This window comes from Marmota marmota, unplaced genomic scaffold, assembly GCF_001458135.2.
Source record: "Marmota marmota marmota unplaced genomic scaffold, marMar, whole genome shotgun sequence".
Lineage (NCBI taxonomy): Eukaryota > Metazoa > Chordata > Mammalia > Rodentia > Sciuridae > Marmota > Marmota marmota.
Genome location: NW_025999932.1, coordinates 30547218 through 30560098, shown reverse-complemented (window position 1 = coordinate 30560098; position 12881 = coordinate 30547218). Strand labels below are relative to the sequence as shown.

The window sequence follows — 12881 nt, the reverse complement described above, 5'->3', positions numbered from 1 at the left end:
AAAAAAAAAAAAAAAAAGAGGCCTTTTAGATTTTCTTTTAGTCTGGTAGCTTTACATTTTAATGATTTGATCTTAAACCTAAGAGAACTACATTATAAGGGCTTTAAAGACCAACCCCTCAACATAAAAGACAAGCATAAAGAAAATTGATTTAATATAACAAGGGACATTTCCCCCTTTTTCCGCTATTTGGATTGCTTTTCATGGATTCCATATCTCTAGGGAAACATTGAGAGTTCTCCAGGTCAGAAAACAAGGGTCCTTTTTTGGCCTAGTTATTAAGGGGACAGTCGAGAAAAAGTAGGGAGGCAGAGACCAGGCAGGGAGAGCTATCATTGGGTAATATGGAAATAGAAAAAAAAATTACTTTTTTCAGAAAGTTAGTTATTTACATGCACTTTTTATACATTATATGTGATATAGGTACATATATCCTCACCACAAAGATTTTTTTTTTTTTTACTTTTATCACCCATCCTTGAGTATCATGTATATCCGTGATTCCTGTTAGTTTGCCCATCTTTTCATAAACCCGGGAATTGTGGATTCTCTTTGTGAAGCAGTGCTTCTCCAAGGGTGGTCCAAAGACTCCCTGCATCTGAATTATTCCCAGATGCCTGTTTAAAATGCAAATTTCTGGGCCTCCATAAACCTCTGCCAAATCAGAAATTGGTGTCTGGTGACAGTGTGCAGAAATCCTCACTGCTTCCAGCTCCCCGAGGTGACCTGAAGCACACTCAAGTTTAAAATTAGATGAGCAACTCAAGTTGCACTGCACAACCAAAACCAAGTAAGATCTGCTGCAATGAGAACCCTTGTGTGCTCAGCCTTGTGCCAAGGACTTTACCATCAGTATCTTGTTTTATCCTCACAGCCACCATGTGGGGTAAATTATACTGTCCCATTTCGCAGGTAAGGGAACTGGGTGCCTAAGAGGCTAAATGACCCTCCCAAGGTAATAACAGCCCATAAGTAGAAGAGCCAAGATCTCAACCTAGTTCTGACCTACTCCAAAACCACTAGACTGCAGTAAGCTATGAGTGAGGAGTTGGAGGGGGGTTCATTGAGTGCTCTTAATGGGCCAGGTACTCTGCCAGGGAACAAGAGAGACAGGCTCCTCCATGAAGTTGACATTCAAGCAGAAAAGATAGGCATTCAAGAAATAAATTTGCACATAATTAGTTTTTTGCAATTATGTTGGTAATCTTGCAGCTTCCTGGCTAATGAAGGCAGCTGAGGAGGTCAGATCACAGAGCTCTGACTTAATTGTACCTCAAATTCCACATCTCTGCAGCAGCCTAAACATTCTCTTCTGCATAGTTGCTTTCATGAACTGCAGCAATTTTCTCTCATCTGCATTCCTGATTCCTGTGTCCTGAATTATGTAGGATTGTCTCGTGGGAACAGACTTACAAGTGGGTCTTTGTTGAATAATTTCTCTAAGCTCCAAAACATCAGTGATTGAAAAATTAAGGTTTCATTTCCCTTCCTCTCTTTGCAGTTCAATTTGGGGCACCCATTGTTTACTTGCTCATCCCCAGAGCATTATCTATTTCTGTAAATGCCTTAAATGATTACATAGCAGTATACTTTTACTAAAATTAAAATTTGCGGGCGGCTTTTGAAGTGTGCTCATTGGAACATAGTTTAAATTACCCAAAAAGAAAAAAAAATACTCTCTACACCCCCCTCCTTTTCCTTTCTTTGCTAATTTAAGAATCTATAACATATAGAGAAACCACTGGAGTCATTCATAATATAGGTTTAAGATATCTATAATATCTGCATGAAAAAATAAGAGATGCTATTCTCCATTAGCGTGATTTCTTACTATGGGAAACAGGGGTTGGTGAATTTGCAGGGATAAATCTAATAGAGGATAAAATAGAACAGAATATGCTTTGAGAAATTAGGATGACATCACTAATTGCACATGAGATCTCTATTAACTGCAAATTCTATCAAACTGCCTGTGGAAATGTGCAAAAGCCATCATGAGAAGCATACTTTTACACACTCAGGATTTATAGTCTGATGGGTAGAAGTTCAAGACCAAGTGCTTTACTCTTCCACGAGCAAGTCTCGTGACCTTGAACAAGTTGCTGAACTCCTTTGAACCTCCTTTAAGTTGATTTTATGAAGACAAAGAGAATTATAACTGTTAGTTCCCTTCATGTTTATTCTCCATTTCCTTGCAACAAAATTAAATAATCCCTAAAAATAAAACTGCTTCACCATAACATTGTAAATAGTAAAAATCATTTTTTCATCTTTTTTTTGGCATTGCTTTAAAAATTTTACTATTCACCCATGCAAGGATTTGCTCCCTCATGTCAAAAAGTCGAGATATGGACTATTTTTGAAAAATGCTGTGATAAACTTAATGAAAATACTCTGAATTTATGTGTTTACTTTAAGGAAACTTACCAAATAAGTAAAAAGACATCGCTGCACATTTTGCTTTACTGTTTCATTATGAAACCTCAAAAATCCTTCTAAACTGTTAGACTGCTAACAAAATATTTGCTAATTAAGTGGTTGATTAATATTTGTTATAACTACCAAAATGTTTTTTTAAATGTCTAATTTAGCTTTATGTAGTATAATTGAGTATACAAAACTTTTAGCATTTTTAAATTCTCATGGCATAATATAAAATTCATCTTTAAAGGTCAATATTGATCATATCAATGATTTTTAACCCTTAAGTATTTGGTGAGGTCAAAGTATGTTAATGAGAAAATATCATCTGACTTACAGTGATGTTTCCAGCTATGATTTAGGTGAAAACTGGGAACTGGCCCAATACAAACACCTTTGATAAAGTTATTGCTTTATTTTCTTTTTTATTTTGGTATCACGGCTAAAATTGTTCCTCCATGTTAATCATGCCAATGATTTTTGTCGTTCCTGTTGCTTTACTTGTTGTCAAGCCTGTTAGCCTGTTACTTAGTGATCATATGCATGAGTGATAGGTGAATGACAGAGTGAATGCGATGGGCATGTGAGTGAATGAGTGATGATACTTCCTCACAGAGGAGAGGATGGAACTGATATGCCAAGTCCAAGACATTTCCCAGCTCATTTGTTACTTGGAGTAGTCACAGCCTTAGGGACAGTGGTTTCCATCACTGCACTTATGCATAAGATCACTCTGCTTATTCACAGGATCGGTGTGTGTGTGTGTGTGTGTGTGTGTGTGTGTGTGTGTGTGTGCGCGCGCGCGCGCGCGCCATGATAGTTTAGGACTGAAGGAACTTGTTTTACAAACAACCCTAACTAGGATTTAATCCGTCAGTTCACAGAAGTCACCACTAGATGGCACACTTGCACCCTTAGCAGCAAATATCCTCAATAGCACCTAGTGTTTCTTCCAGAGAACTGGGCAGGTCTTTTAAAAAATGTATACACAAATATCTCCTTAGGAAATTCAGTCTTTACTGCAAAAGTATAATTTCCATCACTATTTTTCATTAGATTGAAGATGTAAATATAGTCATTGTCTTCAAACATAAAAAAATGTATATTTAAAACCTTTTCCCTCCCAAACTCTGCTGTAATCTCTAGAAGAAGGCAGTTTCTCAGAGACTCTGTCTCTCATGGTTAGAAATGTTCTGTTAGAAGCTGTCTGGTGAGCGTTTGTGCCTGCTACTACCTGCCCCCCAAGCAACATGTACAGCTCATCATTCTTATTTCATTCAATGGATGATATCTAGCCACAAGTTCTTCCTGTTAACCCCAAGGAATGATCACAGTTTATCTTGTAATTCTTCCTTAACTCTTCTTAATATCCTTTCATGATGACAACCAAGCTCACGAGATAATGGATTTCTGCCTTAAACCCAAGACTCTTGTCCCCAAATCCCATCCATTTTATTGTAGAATAGCTAGCATTGGTAGACAAAGTGAGTGCCTTACATGTAAAATGTCTAGAGGTCATGAACAAAAACACACCTGGGTAGATTTGTCCTCAGCACCCTATACAGTTGTCCCTAAAGATCCATAGGGGATTGGTTCCAGGACTCCCTATGGATAGTCCCAAATCTGTGAGGCTCAAGTCCCTTATATAAAATGGCATAATATTTACATAGAACCTACATACATTCTTTTGTATATTTTAAATCATCTCCAAATGACTTATAATACTTCATACAAAGTAGATGCTACATAAATAGTTGTTATACTGCATTGTTCAGGGAACAGTGATGAGGAAAACTTTTGTACATGTTCAGTACAGATAGTTATTTTTCTCAAATGTTTTTGATCTGCATATTCAGACTCAGATATGGAAGACAAATTATAGTATACACGTGGGCAACCAGAGTGTGTTGATTATGGATTGGTGATTACCCAGAGAAAGAGACAGCAGTCTTCCACAATTGTGTCTCTAGCCCTGCTCTAATCAACTTTGACTCTGTCTTGAATGAAGATGTATTATACCAAATAATGACAGAACTGAGATCCAAGGATACCTTTGGCTTTATAAAGGTTCAAAATCAGTAAGGTGAAATTTCATGAGAAATAAACATAAATATCTATGAACTCGGTGGTTCTGGCATAGTTGTTTTATTGATAATTACCAAAAGGGAATAATGGGAAAACTTGGCCTGGTTGCAGGTCAGAAGGGCCATGTGTCAACTCTAGTTCAGTGTGAGTCTCAGGGGGACACAGCTACTAGGACTATTAATGTGCCCTTAGAGTTCTCTCGCTGAGTGCCCATCAAGAGAGTCCTCTGACTGCTCACTCCACACTACCTGACATATTATAACAGGGATCTGAATTCACCCAGAGAAGGGATGGGCTTCATCAGATATCTGAAAAGTTGCCAAGTAGAAGTCAAGAGAAATTTTGGGGGACTGTATGTATATTGACAGCACTGAGTAAAGAAAAGAGAAGAGATTAATGGGCAAGATATTTAGGGCTAATATGAAGAAAACCTTTCTAACCATTATACCTGTTTGAAAATTAAATGGCCTTTCTCACAGGTAAGTAGACATTGTAGATGTCTAAGCAGAAACTAAAGGATCCCTCTTTTGTGGGTGCCTAGAAAAAAATACTTCTGCTTTCTGAATGTGGATAAAGGTTAAGGGAAAACAGAAGCCAAACATTTTCCTGAAACATTATGTAGTTTGAAACAACAGTGTACCAGTTTCTAAACTAAGCATTGACTGAGGGCCCTTGTTCTTCGAGGACCTTTTTCAAAATAACGCTTCCTAGTCATTGGATATGTATCGATGGAGGAATAACTCAATAAAACCTTTCTGAAAGGCAACTTGGTAATAGACAGTCAAAGCTTAAACAATACCTGAACCCTGTGACCCAATAATTCCACTTCTAGAAACATAACCAAGAGAAAATTAGCTACGTACATAGGAATGTGCCTGTGTGTGTGTGTGTGTGTGTGTGTGTGTGTGTAGGGATGTTCATCTCAGTGTTTTTTAGAATAGGGGGAAAAACAGTATATATTGAAACAACTTGCCTCAGGGTACCAAGGAGTTAAACAGTGACATGATGGTGTGGCAGGAAGACATTCTGGTTAGAATCACAGAATCTGCTATATCTGACTTTAAGTTCTGGCTCTGTTACTTACTAGCTGTGTAACATTGGGCATGTTACTTAATGTCACTGAACCTCAATTTTCTTACCTTAAAAATGTCACTAAGAGTATTTCCAATTAATAGGATTGATGTAGGGATCAAAGGGTACAATGCACACATTATCCTCATCACTGTGGCTGGCACATCCCCTGTGCTCAATAAATGGCGGTGGTAGTAGTTATTGTGGGGATTATTATTATTATTCCATATAATGGAATATCCAGCAGCCACCGAAAATAATTCTACATGTTTATACTTACTCACTTGGGAAAACATTCAGGATGTATTATCCAGTGGGAAAAAGAAGAGCAAGAAAGAAAGGGAAAGAAAGCTCTGAAAATCCACAAGACACAATGTTAATGGTTATTTCTGAGTGTGGAGATTATAGGTGAGTTGAGTTCCTCTTCCTCCACAGTGATCTGCCTTTTCTAAGTTTTCCACAATGGCATATTAGATATCAATCATGTGACAAAAAACATAATAAAATCTTTAGATGATTCTGAGTTCCCACAGTTTTGGCAAAATCCTAGGATACAATTCCCAACAGGATCTGGAGTGTGATGTTTATGTATCTCACTGCAGCTGCTTAGAACCCCTTTTTGATGGTTTCATGACTATTTTAAATTGAGGATGAGAATCAGGTTTCTTGGAGTTTCCGTTCTCCATCTTCCCAGCTATCTCCAGTAGAAAACCTAAGAGAAGCAATTTTATCTCTCTCTTTAATGTTGTTTCCCTTCTCCTCCTTTATGCAACTTTTATTGTTTTATTATTTTATTTAACTTGGATTTCATAAATATTTGCATGTGGATATGATTTTTTTAATTGCAGTGTATTTTTTTCCACAAGTTCTAATTCAAAAGTGTGTGACCGTAAGTGCATTTTGCAAAATAACTCCCAGTTTAAATGTTGTTATGCTTTGCTTCTTAAAGATTTAAGTTTAATCCTTTTTCCTTAGAAAGCATCACAAAGGACATGCACTGTGGCTGGAGGAAAATCAATGTCTTTTTAAAGGGATATCGTATATGTTAAAAAGTAAATTGACCTCTTTTCATGGCTTTGTCAATTTCATGCCACTTTTGTCCAATTCTATTTGGTGAAATAATTTTTAGTACCTATTGAGCTCCTCTGTGAAAACTATTTCAGTGGTTACTAATGATTCATTAGCCAACATTTCAACAGGGCTATCCTTGAATTTGTAGCAACATTAAGAATTGTGTTTGTTCCAACACATCTGTTATACTAGTCAGCTTTTAGTCCTCAATTATGGGAATCTCAGAAACCATTTGACTGGGTTTAGGTTATCTGTGAATTTTCATAATATTTTATGGCCACCGGCTGCATTTTTATGGCTATATATTAAATGTTTTATTTTTTCAAATAACTTTTCCAAATGGTCTCAGTTTCCCATCCAAGGGAACTCAGGAATATGCCCAAACATCTACTGTTCAGCAAGTTATCACGGCTGCAAAACCCCAAATAAACAGAAAAGATGCAAAATAAAATCCTTTTTTTAAAAGAGAAATACCAGTATGCTCAAAATCCACACACCTGACCTCTCACTTTAGCTCTTCTTGGGTAACATGACTTCAGCTTTTAATTGGAACCTTTTTCATAATTGTTGCCATTTAACACACTTAGTCTGTCAAATCATGGGATATCTTTATAGCCATATAATAAACCCTAGAGAACAACTTCTCTGACTATAGCCATCTGCAATGATCACAAGAGTAGCTTACAAAATACTGACAGTCTTTATGGTAATAGGATACATATGGCAGCCCACAATTATGTGTAGCTGCATTCAATTAGTGTTGTACAATTACACAGTTTTATTGCTTAGTTAAAACAGTGAAAGCACTACATACTGGGTAATTTGCACTAATCCTCATCTCTTTAATAGTCCCTCAGTGTTTAAGATGTGGGGGAACATCTATAGTATTTAAAGGACCTGGGCTGAACATTGTATCTCATATTGTGAGATCTCCTTGACTGACAATTGTTGTACTCCCACTTCACGTGTGGGTCATGTTTTATAGAGGCTTTAAAACACAGTTATAGCAAGAAGTTCCTCTGACACCAGAACCCCACTTGCTGAATCAGGTTATCCAAGTCTATACTTGCAGCCTGCTAATGTCCTTTCTGAAAGATGGTCAAGATGAGCAGGCATACTGAGGAACAGAATGACTCTGAGAGTACAATAAGCCAAGGACTCAGCCTTTAAGATAGGAACTGGTGAGAAGCTTTTCTGATTTCCAACTTTCAATTAAAAACTTGATTCAAAGTGAATTTACAGCCGCCATTTGGGAAAATACATTATAGAGATGGTTTTGCAAGGATGTGTGTGCGCACACATGCATGCTTGTGCACCAGTGTGTGCATGCACTCTTGAAACAGATGTTTTGAGCAATCTATGATGTATAACAAAGTTTTAATGGTATTTGCAAATGGCCTCTCTCATGCCCCTCTGAAACTGGCTCAGGAAGAGATGAGGGTGAACAGTGCTCAGGTTGCAGCAGACACTCATGGTGAGGGCCAGGGTGAGAGAACTCATTATGCCACTTCAGAAAGGGACTCTCCCATTGGAGGAGAAGAAACACTGGAATAAATTCTTCTCCATCATTCTCCCAAAGTGTTGACAGAGAAAGCCCCAAAGTAACCTTGTTTCCTGCCCTGCGTGACAATAAGTTAAACAGAATTCTAAAACCAGAGGACTGGACATTTATTCACCTGCAAAAATATTTTGTTGACACATTTCTAATGTACTTCAGTCTTGCAGTGTTTTCAATTACATGGAATAGGTCTTTGTCTGTAAGCTCTTTTTGTCTCTCCTAAGTATAAGTCCAATCTCTTTATGTTCATGAATGTTCTAAGCAAAAAAAAACAAAAACCAAAAAACAAAAAACAGGAGGGGGCATTGGATAAGTGACTAAAGAGGGAGAAAACAGAACATTAAAATTATAAATTCAATATACTTCATTTAAATGTCTTTGGTGTTTTAGAAGTATTACTACTTTTAGGTTTTCCTTGCTTTCCTCATTTATGTAGCTTTCCAATGTATACTTTTTCTTTTGCTTGTTGTGCTGGGCTGGGATTGAACACAGGGCCATGAGTTTTTCTCAGTTATGAGAAGTTTGGACTTTATTGCTCATCTATATAAAATATAATTAATATATGGCCATATGTTACATGGAATTCCTGATAAAATATAGGTTCAAAAATAAAACCCTTAGGGGGGATAGTAGCGGATAGGAAAGGCAGCAGAACACAACAGACACTAGTATGGCAATATGTAAATCAATGGATGTGTAACTGATGTGATTCTGCAATCTGTATATGGGGTAAAAATGGGAGCTCATAACCCATTTAAATCAAAGTGTGAAATATGATATATCAAGAACTATGTAATGTTTTGAACAACCAACAATAAAAAATTAAAAAAAAAAGAATGCAAGCAAAAAAAAATAATAATAAAACCCTTGCTCCATGTAAGAGAATTACATGGTCATATTCAGAACTTTAATGGTATTTAATGATTGGATTCCCCAACATCTGGTTTTATCTAACTTTTGAATAAATTAGGTGATATAGACACTGTTTTTTTAAAAAAAAAATCTACAGAACTCCTGCTTAAATGGGGTTGAATAGATCAAAATCTGTACCATCTCCCAAAGCACACATCATGAATGTTTGGACCTAGCAGAACATCAAAGCAAGAGGTTATTTTAGAAAGGTTACTAGTAACAAAAGGGAACTAAGGAAGTAAACAATTTTGCTCTACAGGGGAAGTAAACTAGACAGATGATCTAGTAGATGTTTCCATCTCATATTTCTTTTCATGAAAAACATTTGCTTGTTGTTTAGATGACCAGAATGTCCAGAACAATGGGACTACAATTTAGGGGTTTCTTTGTCCTGAGAACATTTAGGCTGAGGACAATACTGTGTTTTGCAGTTCTGATGCCTCCAAGTCCTAACTCAGACCTGTTTATGGTGACCAGGGCTGCACAGCTGCTTCATTAAGTGTCCATCCCACCAGACACATGGCTGTCTCTCCCCTAACACCCGAGCAGGTGATCCCCCACTCTTTGGATGCCTGCACCAGGGCAGCCCAAACTAGATAGTGATCCAGAGCTCTGGGGGAAAAGACTCCATGTTCTGAACGTGAACAGATATAAAAGAATAATTTCTACCCAGCCTCTCTAGAGAGAAGAATCTGACCACTGCTGCTGCCAAAATAGTTGGATGCAAATGGTCATTGCTGGTTCTGCAGCTTAGCTGGCCAAACATCTGCACTTTGTGCTATAGTGGAATGCAAAGTGAATCAAGTTTTTCCAAAGGAAGGAGGATATGCATGTGAACAGTAGCAGCACTCCTGATGTGTGGAGATATGTCTTGCTGTGCAGGAGGTGCAGACTGCTTCAGCACGTACCAGATGATCATAGAGTGATAACAGAAGAACATGCGAGCCTCGACTTACTGCATGAATTATTTTGATGTATGAGGAAAATTTCATTTCCTTGAGGCATCTCGGAAAGATTGCCCTTGCTAGAAATACCAGAAATGTACTGAGGTTTTCTTTTCTTTATCCTATTGATTCCAGAGGGCACTGAGTATAAGTTCTGAATGCCCTTTGATCCTTTCTTTCTAATCAATGAAGTTGTTTGGGATACTTTTTAGAGCATATCCTTTTGGTTTGATCACAGACTAGAATTAAAGCATATAAATACTTGCCTACAGTCATAGGCATCCTTTTTTTGATTTGTTGGGTGAAAGACTAGAAACTTTTACTGCCTTAATAAGGAAACCTGGACAGAATGCTGACTCTGCACCTGATAAATCTTTCCAAATTGCCACAGGTAAAATGAAATGTTAATATCCCTCTCAATTATTAATAAAAAATGTAAATAGATCTTGTCGGAAATGTAGGGCACTGAAAATAAAGTATTTTAATATGCGTGTAGTTTTGTGTGTGTAGTTACTTTAAAAAGGCATATTTAAAGCTTCTCATATATTGGGATAAAGAAGTAATTATTTTCATAAAATAAAGCACAAGAGACTTTCTATGCCTCATTTTACTATTCAAATCAACTTAAATTGTAGAAAGCATTAAATACAGGTAAGAAGAAAAAAAAAAGATCTTTATAATCCTACCACCCAGAGACAGACCCACAAAACTGTGTTCTTTCAGACTTATTTTCTATATTGTTTTATTTTTTGATTTAACAGACATTTTATACAAACCAGTCTGAAATCTTATATCCTTACCTCCCAAACATAATTTATTACAATGAGTATAACCTCACATCACCATTTTAAAGGCCATGTACATCCCATTGTATGAATGTACCATTGTTAACTTAGCAAATTTCCATTGGCTGTATTTCCAAATTTGCAGTCATCTAAACAAAAATATTGTGCATAATTGCCTGATTTCTTAATATTATGTACATTAAATTTAAACTATATTGTCCCTTGTTTTATCAACAAAAAGCCCTTGAGCTCTTAGTTTTAAGGTGATTGTGTTTTTACTTTTATTTTAGGTATATGAGCACCAAGATGGCAGCAAATCCCTGAAGCTGGGTGACTTTGGATTGGCCACCATTGTAGATGGCCCCCTATACACAGTCTGTGGCACCCCAACATATGTGGCTCCTGAAATAATTGCAGAGACTGGGTAAATGCTTCTTCTGTGTTTTAGTTCTATGCTTACAAAAGAACTGGGCTACCTTGATGATAAGAAACATAGTACTACTCTGGCCCATCCAGACAGAATCAGCCCTCAGGGTTTTTTTTTTTTTTTTTTTTTTTAACTTTTATAGTAGGAGCTATTTTCTCTGCTTTCCCAATCAAGTTACCAATTACTGCAATCTTGTTTAAAGCTATCATTTGGGCTTTGTTAAAGGTAGAATGGAAGTTATTAACCCCAGAGTAAAAAATGTTCAGACTAACAGAGAAATGTATAGTATTGGTAATTAACTTGCTTTTGGAGAAAAAAAGACACTGTTGTGTGGTGATTACACTCTCCTGTGGTTATTTCTCTCAGCCACCTTTATACATTTCTGGTCCTGTTTTGGTCCTTTTGGAAATCCATTGATTTCCTGTGGAGTGAACACCCTTAGGCATCAGAGGACCATTGAGAATTTGCTGGTTTCTTTATACAGAATCAGGGGAATGAAAAACCTCTACACTAAAATGGGGAGAGAAAGTGAAATAACTTATTACTATTAAGGACCTAATACATGCCAGCCCTTAAACTCATTTACTTAATTCTTGTTCTTCTGGTGAATAGTAAGAACTATTCCCATTTTGCACATAGATCCACTGAGACTCATCTCTGAGGGCTTAAGTATCCTGTAAGCTCATGACCTCTTAGAGACTAAGTTAGTATTTGAACTCAGGTTAGCCTGAAAGAAAGGCTTTTTCAGCTAAGAACCTATTTCTTACCAACAGCCATAGTCAGAGCCATGAGGTGCTGAAGTTGATCTGAAATTGGGAGGGGACAGCCCCATTTTCTTTCATTAGCAATTTCAGTCCACACTTGGGAATCCAGGTAGTACCATCCACTGTGAGCACTTGAAGATGATTTTTTCTACTTGTACCATAGAACCAGTGGGCAGAAAGACAAAAAAGGTGAGAAGGAAACCCCAATAGGGAAACTCCTAGGATGAGATATGAGAGAATGGGGACTTTTTATTTGTCAGAGTTGAGTGATTTTGGAGGCCACATCTGTACCTTACCTGACCTCCCTCAGAAAGTGCTGCCACTGACATAGCTACATCTGCTACTGGGACATATTCTGACAGTCTGCTGGGAGGGTTGAGGAGATGTGGGAAGAGAATTTGGTTGGGCCCTGAAGACCTTGAAGACAGTCCATTTCTGTTACTAAAGATGCTATCTTGAGCAACAGGTTCACCCTCTGAACCTGCTTTATCTTCTATAAAATAGGTAATATTTGCCCTATCTAACCCACAAAGTCATTGGGAAAACTAAATAGGATAATATATGTTAGCTCTTCATAAGCTGGAGAATGTTCTTCAAATAATTATGATTACTAAAATTAGAGAGTTAGGTCCATTTCTATCTCAAAATTGGTATGATTATAATAAACCTTTTTGCTGACACCATTCACTTATTGATATTTGGATATGAGCCTATGAGGCACGCATTGCTCTGATTTTTAAAAAATATTTATTTTTTAGTTATAGTTATATCAATGCCTTTATTTTATTTATTTGTTTTTATGTGGTGCTGAGGATCGAACCCAGGGCCTCGCATGTGCTAGGC

The 12881-nt window shown here is 37.1% G+C and overlaps 1 protein-coding gene across 4 annotated transcripts in view; it reads left to right on the top strand.

The window, feature by feature from the left end:
* Dclk1 (doublecortin like kinase 1) overlaps positions 1–12881 on the top strand; it is a 327730-nt gene that overhangs the window by 277313 nt on the left and 37536 nt on the right. For all 4 annotated transcript variants that reach the window (XM_048800837.1, XM_048800838.1, XM_015484208.2 and 1 more), the window contains one exon: positions 11138–11271. In XM_048800837.1, the coding sequence (XP_048656794.1) occupies positions 11138–11271 (134 nt within the window). The remainder of the gene's footprint in view (positions 1–11137; positions 11272–12881) is intronic.